Below are 22,205 nucleotides of genomic sequence, written 5' to 3'. Positions count from 1 at the left end.
GAATTACAGATTCTGCATGTTGATACTGGATCACCTTTTAAAAAGCATTAAGCTGAAAAATCATGATAGCTGAATTGCCAGTAGGGAGAGATTGCTTTTTAATTTCCAATTTTAGTGCACCTTCATTATTAACTATAATTTGAGTCAAAGTAGATTTTGCTTAGAATGGATTTTCTAAGCCAAGAAAAGTGATAGAATTATATTACATGGTAAGATAAGATGTTTTATGCCAATTTCAAGATGTTTTACAAGAAATGTGTAAAGAAAAGTAGAGATGTCATTTCAATGTGGAGAAATAAAGTCGATTTTAAGTAAATATGTTCTCTAGAATTTAAATCAACTGAACATTTATTGACTATGTTTCATTAAAATGCAACAAAAATAAATTCTGATTTAAGTTTTAAAAGATGTATTATTCTAATAGGATTTTATAAATGTTTATTATTTGGTAATGAGTTCTAAATTAATATGATTTTGTTTTCATTTTATATTTTAAAGTTGGATATAAAAGGTTTGTTTTAAGAAATATTTTTATTTAACATTTTAAACATTTAAAACAATGTAGCTATTTCTGAGGTAAAAGACTCAATCAAAATACTGGGATGACATGAACACTGAAACATATATTTATAATTTTATGATATAGCAGTACCTGAGACAGGGCATCAGTTAATTCAAATGTGAGTGAACACCACTTTCACTTTGCAAAATATAATTAGTAGTATTTATGTAAATTCAAAGATATAGGGGGAAATGGTAGGTAAGATAATTAGGTTTCAATAAAGATTGGATTACCAGAAAAAATTAAAAATGAAAAAAAGTATATTATAAGGTGGAAAATGATATTAACTTAAGGAATTTGAAGGTATATTTGCCAGAGAATCATTTCCATTCCTCTTAAAGTTAGTGTGTTAGACGCTTCATATGTGTTGACTAAACTTCAAAACCCCTAAATATAAGATATTGCACAAAAAGTATTAACTTATCCACTTCAACCTTCTACAGAAGATACTTCAAGTACTAACTAGACTGGGAGTTCTTTAAGGACAACAAACAACAATAACAAAACCCTCAAACCCATCCTGTCTTAGAAGCCCTGACACCAAGCAGAAGGCCTAATAAAAAGTTTCTAGGGGTGTAAAAAAAAAAAAAAGTTTCTAGAGGGGCACGTGGCTGGCTCAGTCAGTAGAGTGTTTGATTCTTGATCTCGGGGTTGTGAGTTTGAGCCCCATGCTGGGCATAGAGATTTAAAAAAAAAAAGCTTCTAGAAAATACCTTTTTCTCCCTTGAACTGAACTTATTTCAGGATTATATACTATGATAAAAACATTTTATAAGTATTTTACAATTTTTATAATGTAAGGCATCAGTAGCTTAAGAAAAATAAGGCTTACTTTCTCCTATGACAAGAAGCTTATATGTGCATGACAGTGTTTCAGAAATACAAAGGTACACCCACAAAAAAAGAACATCACATCATCCAAAAATAAATACTATTTTTAAAAAATGCCCAAATTTCTGGTCCTGAGAATGTTTTAAAAAATAAACTGGGAATTACATTAACTTAAAGAAAAAAAACATGAAACAAAAAGATCAAATCAACAAAAGAGAGGACATAACAGCATTGATTTTGTTAAATCAACTTATTTAGGAAGAGAAAAAAAAAACTATGGTACCTTCTTTATAGCTTGACCTGATGCTTTCTTCCCAATAAAGTTTTCAGAGACTCCAAGAAGAGCAGCTACATTTTGTTCTGCTGGACTGAGCTGGCTAAACTACATTTAAAAAGAGTAAACATAGAGATAAATCAAACTGTAACTTTTAAAAATTCACCACTTGAACCAAATCCAGTATTTCCTGTGATATTACATTTTCATGGTTTTAAAGGATAGGAAGAAACGACACAAATTTTATTAACACATATTTCAAGCTCAAAAAATGTTACTAAAATATAACATATATTAGTAGAACATTTAAAGACAGAGTCACAAGCACTATGACCATGGACTATGGTTTCCATGGACTATGTGGTTATGTTTAATACTGAGATGTTTGGGGGAGAGAGAGAAGAGAGTTAAGCTTTTGAAAGTAAACGCATTGTATAGTACCACTTCAAAAAACTTAGTTATAGGATGCATGGGTGGTTCAGTGGCTTAAGTGCCAGACTCTTGATTTTGGCTCAGGTCAGGATCTCATGGTTTGGGAGACTGAGCCCCACGTCCAGCTCTGTGCTGACAGCGAGAGGCCTGCTTGTGAGTCTCTTTCTCCCTGTCTCTCTGCCCCTCCCCTGCTCATGAGCGTGTGCCCTCACCCTCTCAAAATAAATAAACATCAAAAAAAAAAAACAACAAAAAAAAACTTAGTTACAATTTAAAAATATGACATTAAAAAGAAAGTTAATTTCCTGCAATTAAAAGCCACATACTGCCTCTGCCTCATACATGTTCATGTCTCTGCCCTGTTATAGTAGAATCGTAACAAACCATACTCGACCACCTGGTTTTGTGACAAGCAGGATCAGTTCCACCTTGCTATTGGTGATAAAACTGACATTCCTTCTCAGGTGTTAACATCACTGGATCCATCATGCTTGGCTCTGATAGAGCTGTCATATAATTAAACTCTCAAAAAACAACTTTCACAATTTTCTTCACATTCTAGGCATTATAAAATGGAGTGGTCACCAAATCATAACAATAACTATCTTTGGGGAATGGGACCAGGGATGATCTTCTTTTCTTTTTTGGACCTTTCTTTATTTTTTCTATAATGAACATGTTCATATTTAACAGAAAAGTACTATTTAAGTTAAATAAACCAAAAATGCTATGGCCATATTACTATTTTAAAAACTGAAACATGAAAGGCCCAATTTCATATATATTTTAGCAGAGAAAAAAAAGTGAATAATCACTTAACAAAAATTACATCATCATTAATAAATAAAATAGTCTATATTGAAGAACCTTGTATTCTCACCTGCCTGAAGTATATCATCCAGTCTGGGTCACACTGAGAAGCCATATCATAGGGAGTTGTTAGGTAAATTAGGTGAAGAAGGCTTTCCAGTACAAGTCCTTCGAGACCTTTCTTCAAGTCTCTGTAGAGAACGTCACAATAAGCCAAATCTATAGTTCCTAAAAGAAAGATACACACATTTATATCTCATAATTGCCAAAGAGGAAAAAAGGTGAATTTTAAAAAGGTCTTATTTAGAAGTTACCTAAATGTAGCAAAAAGTCTTTAAAATCTCTTTAAAAAATGTTTTTTGAGTCCAGTATAGTAACTGTTATATTAGTTTCAGGGGTACAATGTAGTGATTCAACAATTCTATATATTACTTGGTGTTCATCATGATGAGTGTACTCTTAATCCCCTTCACCTATTTCACCCATCTGCCCCACCAAAACCGCTTCTTAGCTAATTCAGCACATTTGGAGGCCATTTTGATTGTATATATCAACATTTAACAAGTACATACCAACTACTCTGTTTTTGGAAATCTAACCCAGAGAAACATTTCCACACATACCAAAAATACATACACGGAGATGCACACTGCAGCTTTGTTTATAATTGAGAAAAATAAAAAACAGTGCAAATGTCCGTCAACAGGAGAATGGCTAATTAAATTACAGAATTCACAGTATGGATGATTACAGTAGAAAAAGAAAAATGAGGTATATTTAGAGGGACTGATATGTTAAGATTCTCCTAATATTTTAAGTGAGAAAAGCAACTGCCAAAAAATGCTTCCAGCTATGATTTCATTTTTAAAAATAAAATATAAAATAATATGTAAATTATATGCATAAATAGATGCATAAAATAATCTATACACATGTACACACACACACATATATATACACATACACATACTAATCTATATATAAGATAATACATGGAAGGATACACATCAAATTACTAACAGTGGTTGCCCCTGGGAGAGTGGAAATGGGGCAGGAGAATGGGATTTTCCTTTACATAATTCTAAGTTCTAAGGACCTTTTTAAACAATAGAAATGTATTATTTTTCATTAAGTAAATTATGATGTAGCCATTAAGAAAAAACTATTCACTGTCATACCATGGAATAATTTCCAAGATATTATATTAAGCAAAAAAAGCAAATTCTGGAATACAAATGATTGTTTATTTAAAAGCAAAAGCTTAAGAAAATCTTAAATTTGTATATATGTATATATTAGGTTTTGAAATGAAATGTACAGAAAATGTCTGAAAAGACATACACCAAATGGCTATTCTTGGTAGGATATTCAGATTTGTATGATTGCTAGGGGAGAGGGGTATGAAGGGGAATGACCATCTTTTCCCTCAAATACTTCTGCAGTACCCTAAATTACTTGTAATTCAACTTTTTATTTACTAAAAAAACTTTTTTTAAAAGTCAGCTCTACCTGCAAGAACTCATGAACCCAAGATCAAGAGTCGCATGCTCTACCAACTGAGCCAGACAGGCTCCCGTATTTTTCAACTTTTAAAAGCTAAAGTAGTTTGACAGTTTATAAACTTAATGTTATTAATATGAACTTACAATTCCAATTTAAAGAAACAGAATGATGTAATTTCTATTTTTTTTCCCAGCACATTTCCTCAGAAAGTTAGGGAAACTCTTACCCTTAAAAGAAGCTCGTCCCAGTTTTGTAATATGAAAACTATGTTGGAAATCTTCTTCAGACTTATCAGTAGTGTCTTTTTGTAGGAGTCCTTTTTCTGTCAGGTACCTAAGTGATTCCACAGTTATTTCCCACAGGCTTTTTTCTTTCAACAAAATTTTTTGCTGAACACCAAAAAATGTACCATTCATAAAGTGATATATGTCATCAAGATTTGTTGCAACCTGAAACAATTCAGGACATCATTGGGACATGTCCTTAATTCAAGGCATCATTTTGAATGCATGTTAATCTCCATACCTCAAAATTATTGAAATAAATTATATAAAGTCAACATACTTGCATATATAAAGATAATTTTACAGTGGGATTTTGAAATTAATAAGAAACAAGTTAAAGAAGTTATCATATTCATACTTTTTATGAACATCTACAGTTTTCATTAAAAAACTGCTCAGATTTTTGAATAATTTTTCACAGTAATCTCCAAAGCTGTGCTCTCTGTTTACTCTCCAGCCAATTATCCCAAATTCCCACTCAACCTCCTTCAGAAATCCCTTCACCTCTTTCTTTCAAGCCACCTGTGCAAGCATTCTTTAGCAATAAAAATTGTATTAAAACACACACACACACACGTAAAACACAACTGAAAGTCTCCTCTGAAACAGGATCAGGCAATACCTCCAACATATCACCTAAAAATAAACAGTTTTCTTTTGTCTCTCTTACCCCTGCTCTTTTGCTGCCTGTCTCTCCTCCCCCTCGTAGTCACTATTTAAAATCTATAATGGCAATTATAAGTAATACTTAACCCTCCATTTGGTATTCAGATGTAGAGTTGATGCTAAATTAGAATAATATTATATTAGCCAATTTCAATGAAATCAGCATATTATACTAAAATATAGTCAATCAATAAGCATATTTTTCTCACAATTCTGGTGATAGTTTCAAATGGAAAACTTAAGTAGTTATTTCATACTAAACCAATATGAGGGTTAACAAAAAAATATGAGGCACAGCCATTTCCTATTGCTTTTCTTCCTTTTAATAAAACTCATTCTTTTTTTTTTAACATTTATTTATTTATTTGGGAGGAGGCAGAAAGAGAGGGAGAAAGATAATCCCAAGCAGGCTCTGTACTGTCAGTGCACAGCCCAATGGGGGGCTTGAACCCACAGACCGTGAGATCATGACCTGAGCCAAAATGAAGAGTCTGACGCCCAACCGACTGAGGCACCCAGGCACCCCTTAATAAAATTCATTTTTAATATAGTATTCAATTAAGCCAAAACTGCAGTTTTAAGATATTCAAAACTGATACTCAGTTTGTAGATTATTACTTAATTCAAAGGTATGCAGGAATCAGAGATAAAACATACAGGGTGTCTGAAATATGGCTGTGATAAATAAATGATACCTAGAGGCTCCCTGAATGCCATGGCCTAACCACTGTTATGTCGTCTCATTAATTCCTGGAGTTTCCTTCTCTTCCACTAAAGCATGGATCTAGTCTCTCCAGGGCTGCTCATCTGTACCTTCCTGTACCTGCTGCCCAAGTCACAGACCTTGCCCTTCTTGCCTCTCACCCCTCTTCTACCTGGTTGTTCCTGTCCAGAGGACTTGATTTCTGCTTCAATTCCAACTCTAAAGGTTTTCCTGTTCTCTGCCTTCTTTCACAACTGGAGCCCTGTTGTGAACCCCTTCCCCAAGGTGTAAGAGGACCCCTGATGACCTGTCCTTCTCACGACTGGGTCCAGTTTCTTGAGTTCTGCCTCTTATGGGCAGGCGTGGAACAACAGCCGCCTACCTGCTAGTCTCCTGAACCAACTGCTGCCTGGACTTCTTGCTGCTGTACTCCAGCTGTTAAAACAGAATTTAAATGCAACTGTTGTTCCCAGTAGATCTTGCATTGCCAGGCCCATAAAACCACACCCTTGTGGCCAAGTCAGGTCTCCCAGTCTCCCTGTTACCTGAGTGTGCTTGTCTTAAGTGAAGTCCCAACTCCCTCCCAATTTCACTGCTTTTTGCTGAGTCCTAACTCATATACGTATTTGTCAGGGTATGTATTATGAATATTTCCTCCATGCTTTTCATTTTTTAGCAGTGTCTTTTGAAGATAATTTAAAAAATTATGATGAAGTCTATTTCATTCATTTTTTTCTCTTCATGGTTTATGTTTTTTGTTTCCACGTAAGAAATCTTAACCCAAGGTAACAAACAATTTACTCCTATATGTTCTTCTAGGAGTTATATTTTAGCTTTTATTTAGGTCTATGATCCACTTTGAGTTCATTATTTTGGACAAAATTAGAGTGAGGTAAGAGTAAAGGTTATTTTGTTGTTGTTGTTCTATGCAGATATCTTGTCAGTACAGCACCATTTGTTGAAAAAAAACTATCCTTTGTCCATTTAAATATCTTGGCACCTTTTGTTAAAAACTGATCATATATGAGGAATGCCTGGCTGGCTCCGTTGGTAGAGCATCGACTCTTGATCTTGAGGTCCTGAGTTCAAGTCCCAGTTGGGTATAGAGATTACTTAAAAAAAAAAAATTTGATCATATATGTGTGGGCCTAATTCTGGACTTACTAGTCTATTGTTCTATATGATCCTTGCACCAATATCACACTGTCTTGATTACTGAAGCTTTATAGTAAATCTTGAAGTAGTATGAACACTTGTTTTTTCACAAAATTAAATTTTGGCTATTCCACTCCTTGCATTCCCAAATAAATTCTATTAGTCTTCAATTTCCACAAACAAGCTTGTTGAGATTTTGACTGGGATTGCACTAAATTTATAGACTTTGGATGTAACATCTGATCAAAACTGAAAATTCCAATTCTTGAATATGGTACCTCTCTCTATTTACTTAGGTCTTTAATTTCTCTCAGCAGTTTTACAGTTTTGAGTATATAGGTCTCACACACAGTAGTTAAATTTATCCCTAAGTGTTGCATGTTTTGGATGCTATTGTAAATGGAGTTGTTTTTCCAATTATTTGTAGTGAGTATACAGATACGATTGAGTTTTGTACACTGACTTTGTATCCTATGACACTGCTGATTACACTCTAGCTTTTTTTGTACATTCCTTTGGGTTTTTCTTGAACCTATGATCAGCAAATAAGACAGTTTTACTTCTTGCTTTCTAATCTATGTACCCTTGTTTTTCTTCTGTCTTGTACTGGCTATGATTTCTGATATATCCTGAAAAGCAGTGTGAAAGTAGACCTTTTTTTTCTTTTCTGATCTTAGAGGGAAAAACATGTAGTCTTTCACCATTAAGTGTGATGTTACCAGCAGTGGTTTTTTGTTGTTGTTGTTGTTCTGTTTTTAAATAAACACCTTTTATTGAGTTGATGATGTTCTCTTCTAATTTGCTGAGTTTTTATCATAAGTGGGTGTTGAATTCTGTCAAATAAATAATAACATTGAATTTTGAATGTTAAACCAACTTTGCAATACTGGAATAAACTCTGATTGTGTTGCTGTATTACTAATACTTTGATAAGGATTTTTATTATCTATTTTTACTATAGATATGTAGTTTTCTCTTCTTGTAATATCTTTGTCTGGTATTGGTATCAGGATAATGCTGATCTCAAAAGATGAGATGAGCAGTGTTCCCTCTTCCTCTACTTTCTGGAAGAATATGTGTATGATTGGTATTATTTCTACCTTAAATGTTTGATAGAGTTTACCAGTGAAGTCAGTTGAGCCTGGAATTTTCTTTGTGGTAAGTTTTAAGTTGTAAATTCAATTTCTTTAATAGATATAGGACTATTTAGACTTTCTGCTGCTACTTCAATTTCAAAAATTGTGTCTTCCAAGAATTTTCCCATTTCATTTAAATAATTGAACTCATTTTTCAACATTCAAGGATACAATTATTTCAGGATTATTCATTACTATCCTTTTAATATCTCTAGGATCTTTAGTGATGACCCTCCTTTCATTACTGATATTGGTAATTTATGTGTTCTCTCTTTTCCCTCTGTTATCAAATCAGTCAATAATCTTACTGATCGTTTCAGAGAGCTAGCTTGTGTTTTCATTATTTTTATTCTCCAGTTTGTCTATTTTTTATTTCATTTTTGCTTTTACTAATTATTTCCTTCTTTCTACTTGGGCTTTTTTCCCCCCACGTTCCTAAAGTAAAACTTAGACCCTGAATTTAGATTTTTCTTATATTCTAATAAGCATCTAAAGTTATAAATGTCCTTTTCAGCACTTCTTTGGCTTCATGCCACTAATTTTGGTATATCTGTTTCCATTTTCATTCCATCGTAAATATTTTCTAATTTCCCTCGGAATTTCTACTTTGACCACTGGTCAAGTGTGCTATTTAATCTCCAAATATTTAGGAAATTCCCTGTTATCCTTCTATTATTGCTGGTATACTATAATTGCTTTCATTAGACACAACACTATATTGGATTTCAATCCTTTTAAATGTATTGAGACTTGTCTATGATCTCAGAATATGGTCTACATTGGTGAAATATTTCCCATGCACTTGAGAAATATTTCACACACACACACACACACACACACACACACACACACACACAATGGTACACTGGAAAGAGTACAGGCCAGCATGGCAGGAAACTAAATTATAGTCCCATCTAAACCATAATTCACTGAATGATCTTAGACTACTCACCAGTTTTCTGAGTCAGTTACCTTATCTAATATATAAATGGAATAAGACTTGATGGTCTTTATGATCTCTTCCTCCTTTACTAATTCCTTAGCAACCTCCCTATTGTAAGGATTTATTACATTATACATGGATTACTACAATTACTTTTAAACAAGTCTTGCAATACTTCTGCATGCTATTATCCCCATTTTACAGATAAGGCAACTGAGCGAGGTTTACGAGAGAGCTAATACCTTACCCAGGGTAATAAGAGACAGAGTTGGGACTGGGACACAGGTATGTGTGATATCAGAGCTCTTGCTCTCAACCACCACACTTTACTAATGCTCCACTGATACGTGACAGTGTCACAACTCTTTAGGCTACTATTTAAGCATGCTCTCCTATCTTCCCCAATTTATAGCACACAATCTGGCCCAACTTTTCCCACCCAACCTTCACCTCTTCAGGATCTGTAGGCCTTCTCTAGAGCTACAGAATCTAGTCTGTTGACTGATACCCCACATCATCTTTAGCTTTCTCATCATTCATTCTATGTTAAGTACCTGGAATAGCTTATTCTTTCCCTCTGCTTATCTACAACTTCTACAACTTCTTCTTTTTTTTGAGAGAGAGAGAGAGCATGCGAGCAGGGGAGGAGCAGAGAGAGGGAGAGGAGAAAGGGAGAAAGTCTTAAGCAGGCTCCATGGTCAATGTGGAGCTTGATGTGGGGTTTGTGGGGCTTGTGGGGCTCAATCTCAGGACTGTGAGATCATGATCTGAGCTAAAATTAAGAGTTGGATGCTTAGCCAACTGAGCCGCCTAGGTGCCCTGACAACTTCTATCTCTTTCACTACCTAGCACTGATTTCTTTTCTTCCTTATAACCTTTCACTATTCTGAAAAATAATTTTAACCCTAAAAAAGAATTTTAACTCAAGAGTAACCCTAAAAGAGAGCTAATCTCTAAGAAAAGGAGTGTTTTCCTAGTGTGCCTTTTCTTTTTAAATTTGTTGTCTGATAAAGGCTATACTGATCTCACAAATGTTTATAATATCCTAGAATGATCACAGGACAACAGGTGAACCTTATTCCTCACAAAGGTAGAGATGATGGATTACCCCACATCAGGACCCATGTCTTTACAGCTTCTTATAATCCCCAGAGTCTCCAAAAAGTCTCTCACTTGTAATGATGCCCAGTTATGATTTGTTGATTTTTCATATTTCATACAGCTCAAAGCATTAAAAATGCACATATAAATCTAGATTCAGATTTAGCATGTCAGGCTGTTCTTTTCCACATTAGATTAGAGGTTAGCATTTTTTTCTACTTTACAGTTCTCATAACTTTTAAATCTCTATTATCTCACATAACAGTAATAAGATTTAAAAATATTGAAAAATACCTTCAAACCAATTAAAGAGAGAAACAAAGTTTGGATTCCCTTAGTGAATTCTTGAACAAGATGGCTATAACAGTTTTCCAATGGTCTGCTTATTAACTCCAATACCTACAAAAGTTAAAGCAATATTATGTTTTGTGTTATTATAAAAAAATAAAGTGTTCTATATAAGTTTTTCTATTTTGCATAGATCTTGTAGAAGCAGGGGGAATTTAAAGACATAAAAACAAACAAATAAGAATTTAGCAGGTGTTTTCATGAAAATGGAAGAAAGATAAATAGGGAAAATACTTTTTATTGCTTGCCTGAAATACAAAAGTATTCAAACTACTTGTTCTAGTTCTTAATCATAGAGGAGAAACACTATTTAAATAAATATTAATAAATTTTAATATTTTATAATATATTACTATTTTATATAATATTTAATATTATAAATATTAATAAAATTAATAAAATTTTAAAGGATGATATATATCATAAAAGAGCTACAACCAAAGACCAAAATGAGACAAAATGATTAACCACCAACTGGATTGATTATTACCTGTTGCTTGTCTTTTTCTTGCAGTATAAGGATACTCTCCCCAATAGAATCTATCCCAGCACGGCCAGCTCGGCCAATCATCTGTTTATATTGGTTCCTCTTTAAAAACTCCTTGGCAACATAGGGAGCTCTTAAAATAACTCTATGGAATTGATAATATTAATTAAAAGTGATACTCCATCTATGATAATAGCATCTATCTTTTAAATTCTGTATTATTTATCTGGTATTAAATTTAATGACATGTTAACTCAAAATAATAAGTGACTACTATTTACCAAGAACCTGTGACGTCCTAGATTCTTTATATACATTATCAGTAATTCTTACAAAATTCTTGGTAATAATATTCTTTATTATTTTATTTTATCTTATTTTTTTACAAAGGGGCTAACTGAAGCACAGACAAGCTAAGTGGATTACCTCAACCCACAAAACTAGTAATTACCAGAACTATGGTCTGAACATGTTGGCCTAGCTACAAAGCTTATGATCGTCACTAGAACAACAGTCTCCAAAGATTTTTGATTCTATACTTCATAAATGAAAAATCTGACCATGCACTATGAACATATGCCTGCTTATGTATGTATGTATATATTTATATTACTGTCAACTATATAAAATTACAAGTTTCAACCGTTTTTGATGTACAAACATGGTACTTTCAATCCTGTTCATGTATATAAAAGTCTGTAGCGGGGCGCCTGGGTGGCGCAGTCGGTTAAGCGTCCGACTTCAGCCAGGTCACGATCTCGCGGTCCGTGAGTTCGAGCCCCGCGTCAGGTTCTGGGCTGATGGCTCGGAGCCTGGAGCCTGTTTCCGATTCTGTGTCTCCCTCTCTCTCTGCCCCTCCCCCGTTCATGCTCTGTCTCTCTCTGTCCCAAAAATAAATAAAAACGTTGAAAAAAAAAAATTAAAAAAAAAAAAAAAAGTCTGTAGCTAGTTTTCCTGCTCAAAAGTGAGAGGAAACCTGTCATTTATCTACTAACCAACCTACTCTTTTATTTGTAAATCTCTATGGACAGCCAAGATTATAAACACTTGAAGAAAACTAAGGACATAAAAGAAACACAAGAATATGCAGAAACAGGGAACAGAAAGAATTCTTAAAAATTCTGATCAGTATTCACAGAAAATTCTAGAGGCTATTATATTCACAATATGAGAACAGACTATTACAAATGAAGAGCAATAAGAGAAGATAGTTCTTGGAAATTAAGAAACAATTTTAAATTCATTAAAAAATTCAAAGACGGACTGAATAATGAATGAACACAGTTAATGGAATACAATAAAAAACTGATCTTGTCACATAGAAGTAAAGTTGAAGAAATCACATAGCTCATATAGACTGAAAACTGTGTAAGAAAACTTGAGAGATTTGAAAGCCCAATCTACCAGGCTTCAACCCTGTCCAAGGAAGTTACAAAAACAGAGAACAGAGATAATGGAAAAAAAAGAAAAAGCCAAACAAAAAATAAGATGAAGGCATAAAACTTTTTTGGGGGGAAGGGAGGAGAGGGTGCAAGTGAGTCAGGGGCAGAGAGAGAGAGAATCCCATGAGAGGCAGAGAGAAAGAGAGAGAAAGAGAGAGAGAGAGAAGCGGGGCTCACCCGGGGCTCCTGTTTCTGTTTTGTTTTTTTTTTTTTAATTTGAAGTGGGGCTCATGCTCACCTGATGCAGCACGCATGCTCACCCGAATCAGGGCATGAGCTCACCTGATGTGGGACTCGAACTCACCAACTGTGAGATCATGACCTGAGTCAAAGTCAGATGCTTAATGACTGAGCCACCAGGTGCCGGAGGCATAAAAGGCATAAAATTTAGATTGAAAGCATTTTCCCAAGTGCTAAGACCTATGAATAAAAAGTAGCTAAACTGGGATGGTTGGGATTAAGAATTAAATCTCCAGGGTTTCAAACCTTGGTTTTTGAAACTCATTTGTTGGCATGAAGTTGGGTACATTATTTAATTGTTCAGTGTCTCAGTTTTCTGTTCTATAAAATGTGGACAATAAAATATAACCTTCTTCACAGAGTTGTCATGAAGCTCTATTAAGTCAATGCATGTAAAGCTGTTATGACACAGGGGAGGGAGTATAATAGCTGTAATTATAATTATACACTAAGATGAAATTTTAAGGTAACAGAGAAAAATCTAAGTTTCTGGAGAGGAAAAAACAAACCTATGCAAAAACAAAAATGGGCAACAGTGGCTCCTAAAAGACATGGAACAATACTACAAAGTCCCCAAAGGGAAAAAATTGAAACTAGAATTCTTTTCCTAGCAAGATGTTCAAGTGTGAAGCTAAAATAAAAACACCTTCAGCTATAAAAAGACTCAAAAATTTCTACCCCCCAATCTAGCATTTAAAAAATAATTGCTCAGCAGTCAGAGAAAGACAAATATCATATGACTTCACTCATATGAGGACTTTAAGACACAGGGCAGATGAACATAAGGGAAGGGAAGCAAAAATAATATAAAAACATAGAAGGGGACAAAACTTAAGAGACTATCAAGTATGGAGAACAAACAGAGGGTTACTGGAGGGGTTGTGGGACGGGCGATGGGCTACATGGGTGAGGGGCATTAGGGAATCTACTCCTGAAATCATGGTTGCACTATATGGTAACTAATTTGGATGTAAATTTAAAAAATCAAATTAAAAAACGAAGAAGATAAGAAGTCTGCCTGTAAGGAAAAATAAAAGAATGAAAGTAAAAGACAAAAAAGAAAGAAAGAAAGAAAGAAAGAAAGAAAGAAAGAAAGAAAGAAAGAAAGAAAGAAAGAAAGAAAGAAAAAAAATTACTCAGGAGGTGCCTGGGTGACTCAGTCAGTTAAGCATCCGACTTTGGCTCAGGTCACAATCTCGTGGTTCATGAGTTTGAGCCCCTGCATCAGGCAGTGTGCTGACAGCTCAGAGTTTGGAGCTTGCTTTGGATTCTGTTTCCCTATCTCTCTGCTCCTCCCTAACTCACGTGTGTGCATGTGGATGTGCTCTCTCTTTCTCTCTCTCTCTCTCTCCCAAAAATAAATAAACATTAAAAAAAAATATTACTCAGGGCACCTAGGTGGCTCAGCAGGTTAAGCATCAGGCTCTTGATTTCAGCTCAGGTCATAAAATCATGGTAGTGAGATTGAGCCCCACTTTGGGCCCAGCACTGACAGCGTGGAGCCTGCTTGGGATTCTCTATCTCCCTCTCTCTCTGCCCCTCCCCTGAACTCTCTCTCTCACTCAAAATAAATAAACTTAAAAAAAAATAACTACTCAATGATGGCAAAATTAAAAGTAAACCACAGAAGGAATATGTGAGATATGAGGTAGTGGTAAACAAAAAACAAGTATAATTAATAGGATAGTTTAAATAATTATGGACTATAAGATGAAAGAAAATTAAAAATCTGAAACTAAAACTTTAGGAAGCTGCAACATACATGAGGCAGTATAGGAGAATATACAAATGCTAAGACTTGTTATGTTCAGGAGAGGACAAAGTTCTTGATTAAATCTAAAATGGCAGAAAAGCATGTTTGATTATAACTTAAAATTTTAAGAGTAACAACTGGAATAAGAGAAATAGGATATATAATTTCCTTTTTAATTCTCCAATTATCTGAAAAAAGGAAAATTTAATCAGTGACAGAGGTTGAAAATAAAAGAATGGAAAAAGATAAACTCGGCAAAGAAAATATAGTCCTAGTGTTCAAAGTAAAATCACTCAATGAGAAAAACAAGGACCTATTATATTGATAAAAGGTATGATTCAACAATAAGATATTTGAAGTAAATCTTTGTATACTTCAACAGTTTTGAAATACAAAGTAAAAACTTCTAGCAATGCAAAAAGGAGAAATTGGCAACTCTGTAATAACAGTGGGAGACTAACACAGCTCTCTGAAATCCACCGATCAAAGAATCACAAATAGAAAACAGAGGAGCTGGTAACAAGATTAACTGTGGTCTCATGGAGATGTCCAAAACTGCATACCCAACAGAAAATACATGTATTTGAAAAAATGTCACAAAGTTTAAAGTCACAAATTATAAAGATCATAAATCAATTATACAGGCCTATAGCTTTGGTAGTAACTGAAAAGATAATCAAAGACTTACTCTAAAAAGATACTAGACTCAGAAGTCTTTATGGATGAGTTCTCTAAGCTGTCAATGAAATCCCTATGTTAAATACACTCTTTCAGATCATAAAAATGGTAGAAAGCTTGCCAATTGTTTACAACTAAAAAAATAAACCTTGATGTCAAAACCAGATAGGGAGAGCACCAAAGAAAGGGATTCTAATACCAGGAAATCTACTAAAGTTATTTTTCATCAAAATAAAGGAAATAAACCACACAATTAACTCAGCAAATGAGGAAAAACAATTTGATAAATTCTCACCCACTACCGAGAAAGAACAAAACAACAGAACTCCTGGCAAGCTAAGAATTAAAAAGTTTCAAGCCCGGCCAATAGTTTCCGTGTGTCTTACCTTCGAGCTGGTAGATTAACGCCTGCTGCGAGGGTGGATGTGCAGGTAAAAAGGCACAGAACTCCTGTGGAATAGGCCTCTTCCAAGAGTTTCCTTTCATCACTTGTTAAACCACTATGGTGATAAGCAACCCCAAAAGGGATGGTGCGCTTTAAAACAGGACACAAGTTGCCACTGCTGACATTCTTCAAGTTTTTAATCACCTCATGTTTTTCTTCCTCCCTGTGTTTCAGATACTCCCTAGGAAAAACGATCTGTTAGAAATATGAACCCTTGACCTTACGGGAACAAAGTGCCTACTGCTTTAACTTTAGTAGATGCCTGTAAAAGTTCTTTATTAAAAATGATATTGCTTTCCTTAATAGAAGTACATAAGATGTTCTTAGAATTCTGATTCTGAGTTCATCAATTATGAGCCACTCTCAATCTTTTTGTATATCACAGAGTCCTATGAAAATATGATTAAGACTAAGGAAAAAAAACATAAAATAAACATCAAACATATCACTTTGCTTATAAGTTCATGGACTTGCTGAAGTTCATTCCTGTATTGCCTATGAAGGCAGGTTAAGACACTTGCTGTAGATGTTACAATTAGTTTTTTCATTAGAACATACATTTTTATTGGCTTTTTAAAGAAATTTTAAGTCGTTTGCTTCCGTGAAGATGGAAACATATTTGTTATCAAATCATATGTACTTATGTAAAACACCAATGGTCTAAACACTAGCATTTTAGAAGCTTCAATAATATCCCACAATGTCTCTGCATCTAAGAGTACCTATTATTTTAAACAGACATAGAGCCAGATTCTACTGCCCAGGGGATTTCATTACACCAGTTTCCCATGACATTTATGATAAGGAGGCACATAATTAAGATACAAGTGGATATCACAGGACTCTCAAGAAATCACATTTAAAAAGTTTTTTTTTTTTTTCAATGTTTATTTATGTTTGAGAGAGGGAGGTTGCAAGCTGGGGAGGAGCAGAGAGAGAGAGAGGCAGAGGTCAGTCAGCACAGAGCCCGATGCAGGGCTCGAACTCACGAACTGTAAGATCATAACCTGAGCTGAAGTCACACGCTTAATGGACTGAGCCATCCAGACACCCCTCAAGAAATCATGTTTTAAAGATACTCATTTAGAACCCATTTAGCTCTAGATTTACTTTATCTACATATAAATTACAGAATAAAGAAAGTATGCTCAAAACATGATTCACCATTTCTTAATCAAGAGCCACAAAAAGGGGTACTGAACTATACTCAGAACATTCAGCTTATGAAAGCAGCAAGTAATATGCAAAATATATTTTAGAGGAAATTTTCTTTCAGACGATGTTAAGTCCTATCTCTTTTAGAAAGTATCAAGTATCTACTATAATTCATTAACTAAGAATTCTAGAAAACCAAATTTTTAAGTGCTTCAGTGTTAAACACCAACATTTATGTCCCAAAAAACCTATTATCACCAAAAGCAAAATAAATCAAGGGTAAAATTAGTAAGTCTCATGTCTCCCAGAAAATGTCAGTCTCTAATAAATTTCCATATCGCTTAGCTGGTGCTATATTCCCTTATTCTATGAAAACAAATGATTTACTGAGACTACCTCAATGATAATTTAATTTCTTTAGGTTTTTATAATCAACATCATCATTGTAAAGGCAGACTATTAGTTACCAAAATGGGAAACTCCTTGACTTTATCCTAAACATCTACATCATTGTGCTGGTCAGTAAATTAACTATATTAGACCAATCCATGACAGTAGGACTGGATAGGGAGGTGAGGGCTGAATTAGAATCCATAACTATCTATGAATGGTGATACAGCACTGGCTAAGGGGCAAAAAAGAAGTCTGAAAAATACGATAAAACTACACATGGGACAAAGATACAGAAAAAAACTGAATTGTTCATACTTAAAGTCACTTTATACCCATTGCTATGAGTATAAAAGAGCCAATATTAAAATACTATAAAGTTACAAGCTAATAAATTTCTTAATTACTTAAGAAATTCAATTCAAATTCAAATTTATTTACTTTAGTGTAAAGTTTACTAAGAAAACTAAGGCAACAGTATTTAATTAAAGAGAAGGTTAAGTTGAAGATATGATTCATATCCACAGTGATTAGTGCCTGGGCCTCTGACTACAATAGCCAGTGGGTGAACTTGCTGCAGGTTGAACCTGCCTGGAAGGTTTTACAAAATCCTGATACCTGGGCCCCACCTGCAGAGATTCTGATTTTCTGGGATGTAACCTGGGCACTGGGATTTTTAAAAGCCCTTGAGAGGATGCATTTGCAGTCAAGGTTGAGAATCATTGATCTAAAACCATTATATCAGTCAGCATTCTCTTCCATGTAACCTTAGAATTCTTCTTTGCCTATTTCACATATATGAATCTCACAGTTAAACTTCCTTCAAGGTTAGGACCTTTAAAATCGACTGTAGTTATGATGTTCTACAAGAAATAAGCAGTGCTTGTTGAATAAACAGAATATATAGCATGTAAATCATGATAAAATAAAACAGAATATTTTTTAAAGATTAACATACTTGCTTAAAAATTTGCATATCATTTCTGCTACGTTTTCACAGTTCTTCTTAGTGGGACAAAAAACTAAGCAGGAATAATTGGGAATAACTTCTGTCACCAATGCTACCAAATGATCAGGATCCATCTTTTTCAGAGTATCAGAATACTGTACAACAAGATGCAGGAACAAGGTAGTTAGCAACCATGAAAACCTGTCATTTTACCAGTGTGCTTTGAAAGGTAAGTAAACCATCCTTAATTTTGAAGTTCTCATTTAATAAATCTGATCCTTTAAAAGAAAAGAAGAGACTCAGATTAAATTTTAAAACGTTAAGTCCCACTTTTAGGTTATTAGGGCTTTGTTAGGCCTATTTAGTTTTAAATTACAGAAATGAAAATAGTAAATGTTTTAATAACCCCACTGCATGTTCAGCTCCACTGGAGCAAAACAAAAAGTCCACAGAGAGAAACACAGATTGAGCCTAATAATGATCAAAGGACCATATAGATAAGATATGACTTTCACTAACAGTTTTCAAAAACACAGATTCAATCACATTACAGGATATATTTTCAGAAATAAAAAATGTATTCATCAAGTAGACATAAGGAAGTCAACATAGAGAAAAATATAAAATTATTTAAAAATCTCACTTCCTTCAACTTTATTAAAAACTAAGACACAGATTTAGAATATACCTTTATGGAATTCTAAACTATTGTAAAATCCCTTTCTTCTCTTTTTAATATACTTTACATAAGTCACAAAACATTAACATAGTAGACATTAACATTTTATATACAATATCTGAACTACATAGCCCACAAAAGTTTCTTCTTGTTTTGTGCTTGTTACTGAATGAATAAACATTTAAGGGAGAGGTCTCCAGATTTTCTTGGTTTATGGAGCCCCAGGGCCAAAAGAAATACCTAACAGTTTTGTTTATTAGGTATTTAGGTGCAAACAACTGAAGTACGTATTTCCTCACAATTCTGTAGCCATTTGAATAAATAATACACATCAGTTGAGTGAAAAAGATACTGTTATTTCATTTTTAACCATAATAGCTAACGAACAGGATGTGCGCACAACTGAGCACCCCATAGTCTTCCAAATCTTAGAATCAGATTGGACCTGGCTACTCTTTTTTCTGTCCCACGTTGACTGTCACACAGTATTTGTTTACAGTAACTACAAAAAACAAACAAAAAAAACTTCACTAAGATATAATATCATAGAAAGGAATACAGTGTGATCTAATGTTAAAACTGGAAACTACCTCAAAGTGGTAGTTTGTATGGTGTCCAACAGATGTCAAGCATCCACTGTTTCTCTCAAAAATCTAAACTATCCTACGGCACCCATGTGAATCTTATGTGGTGCCCCAGGGCACCTAGGCACAACGTTTGGGAACCTCATATTCAAGGGATATTAAAATGTTACCTTATAATTCAGTAGACGTGAAAAAGTCATGCCATTCTCAGCTTTGCTGTCAACCTCATATATCGCATCATTTATTTTCAAATATTCTTTTAATTCAACCTTGCATTAAAAAGACATTTGCAATTAATACCACATATAAATTCCTCTTTCCAAGTTTAAAATTTTGTGAAGTATGTTGTAAAAAAGGACAGCTACAGAAAAACTGTCGCTTTTCTAAGGTATGCAAAACATGCTTCAATTTAAAAGTTTTTTCTTTACCATTTCTTTGAGTCTCTTTTCCCTTTCAATCAAAATAGGGATTAATACCCTTAAAGAAATACTTCTGAATTGAATAGCCACTAAAAGGAAACCAGACACTTCTGTTATTTGTCACAAGAAGTATAAATAAGTCAATGTTCACACTCTTTTATTAAGGAGTTATTTGTGTTATTCCTCAAGATCTAAAATTTTCTGTCTCATCAGTCGTCAGTTTTAATTCTACATACCACCATATTCTCTTTAATTTAAGTATTTGTAGACAAAAGATGTTTATGAATACAGTTCATTGCATTTTTAAAAGAAGAGTGCCTAATTTGACTATTAAGGTCAGCCAAGTGTCTCGAAAATTCTCCTCTTTGATGCAAATGTAAAAACATCAAATTTTAAAATTAAACTTGGCGATTCTCAATAACTATTTTCTGAAAAGCTATTTAGACACTGAATATGCACATGGGTACTGCAGACAGAGCAGATGTTCACTATAAGCTACTTTCAGATAATTAAGAAATATATTTACTTTTTTAAGTATTTTGGGAATACCGTTATTAGGGAGTTTAAATTTAAATCCACATGAAGTCTTAGCTTATTAAAAAAGCATTGTAACTACCAATGCATAAATATATGAAAATATTTTAACTTTTAAGTTAAATGCTTTTATATGCCAATGACTCAAAATATGAATGACTAAATTCTGACCAAATGAAAAAATTTTTAAGAAGAAGTAGAAAAATAGAATGTATCTGGAAAATTTCATTCAATAAATATTCATTGAAGGCCCATAAGCCAAGTATTGTTGAGGTGCTACAGATACGCAAGTGACCCAAGCTAAGATCCTGACCCCATGGAGTTTATGTTCTTTATACACAAACTCTTATTAGCATGTAGCTATGGTGACTGGAATTATACCCCTTCTATGGTATACCTACTCTATGGTATTTTTTATATGGTATGTTAGCTACTTTTCTTTTTTTAAATGATTTATTTATTTATTTATTTATTTATTTATTTATTTATTTATTTCTGTGAGAGAGGAGGGCACACACACATGCATGAGTGAGGGAGGGGCAGAGAGAGAGAGACAGAGAGAATCCCATGAGGTGCAAAGAGAGGAGAGATGGAGAGAGAGAGGGAGAGAAAGAGAAGGAGAGAGAGTGTGGATCCAGCTCACCCAAAGTGGGGCTCAAACTCACAAATTGTGAGATCATGTGAGCCAAAGTCATATGCTTAACTGACTGAGCCACCCAGGTGCCCCAGCTACTTTTCTTTCTGAGTAAGATGATATAAAACAAATCCATACAGTGCAAACCTTAGGTACATACTGGTCTAAACTGGCTGGTGTAATATTCTGCTTGAAGGAATTCTTGAAGGTCTTCAACATTGTTCAGTGTTGCACTCATGCCAATAATCTGAGTTGTTTCTAAAAAAAAATCCAAAGGATTGAGGAAAATGTGTTATTTAGTGTATCAAAATAGTAATTTCAGCAACCTTTTAAAAATTTTATTTTATTTTTAAAGTTTATTTTTATTTACTTTGAGAGAGAGAGAGAGAGAGTGTGCTGGGGAGGGGCCAGAGAGAGAGGGAGACAGAATCCCAAGAAGGTTCTGCACTGTCACGGCAGAGCCCGATGTGAAGCTTGAACTCATGAACCAAGAGATCATGACCTGAGCCAAAGTCAAGAGTCAGATGCTTAACTGACTGAGCCACCCACGTGCCCTTAGCAACCTCTTTGAGTTCTGTATTCTTCCTGAGTGATCTGGGAAAGGAGGGAGGGAAAGAAGTAAGAAAAATACAAAGATATTACCAGAGTATTATTCTGGCAAAGACTGAAAACTTTCAGGTATCTTGACAGCTACTATTTGGAATTTTACAGAATCTCACACTTGTCAAAAAGTCAGATCTTTATCAAGACTTCTAAACAACAATAATGAGTATAAATATGCTTGTTGCTGACTATCTGGACCATTGTTAGGAAGAGTTATGACATGGTCCACAGGTATGGCTACAGGCAGATGAACAGTGTAGGATGTGGGGCTGAGTAGGTCCTGAACTCTTGTCATATAAAGCCCTTTATGGGATCTTGCTATCAGGTTGACAATTTTTTTTTTTTTTTTTTTTAAATAAAGGTGGAGTGACACTCATGTGGCTGCATGTCCTGGGAAGTATAAAATGGCTTCTTGCCATAGGAAAGCAACTCCATCAGGCAGGTTTTATGGCTATCACCCATTTT

General features: G+C 34.2%; 1 protein-coding gene across 5 annotated transcripts in view; it reads right to left on the bottom strand.

Annotated features, from left to right (window-relative positions):
• The window catches only part of HELQ (helicase, POLQ like), a 42,469-nt gene that overhangs the window by 10,057 nt on the left and 10,207 nt on the right, over window positions 1-22,205 (bottom strand). For 4 of the 5 annotated variants that reach the window (XR_003968399.1, XM_030313530.1, XM_030313532.1 and 1 more), the window contains 9 exons: window positions 21,298-21,395; window positions 19,721-19,819; window positions 18,297-18,442; window positions 15,735-15,974; window positions 11,239-11,380; window positions 10,695-10,799; window positions 4,639-4,861; window positions 2,980-3,137; window positions 1,677-1,775 (listed from right to left, as the gene is read on the bottom strand). Coding sequence is in view for 4 of the 5 variants with exons in the window: in XM_030313530.1 (XP_030169390.1) it covers window positions 1,677-1,775; window positions 2,980-3,137; window positions 4,639-4,861; window positions 10,695-10,799; window positions 11,239-11,380; window positions 15,735-15,974; window positions 18,297-18,442; window positions 19,721-19,819; window positions 21,298-21,395 (1,310 nt within the window). In the remaining variant the exon portion in view is untranslated. Of the gene's footprint in view, window positions 1-1,676; window positions 1,776-2,979; window positions 3,138-4,638; window positions 4,862-10,694; window positions 10,800-11,238; window positions 11,381-15,734; window positions 15,975-18,296; window positions 18,443-19,720; window positions 19,820-21,284; window positions 21,396-22,205 lie in introns of all 5 variants that reach the window. The other variant, XM_030313533.1, reaches the window with a different exon arrangement.

The sequence above is a fragment of the Lynx canadensis genome, chromosome B1 (genome assembly GCF_007474595.2).
Source record: "Lynx canadensis isolate LIC74 chromosome B1, mLynCan4.pri.v2, whole genome shotgun sequence".
Lineage (NCBI taxonomy): Eukaryota > Metazoa > Chordata > Mammalia > Carnivora > Felidae > Lynx > Lynx canadensis.
This window is presented reverse-complemented; position numbering and strand designations above follow the sequence as displayed.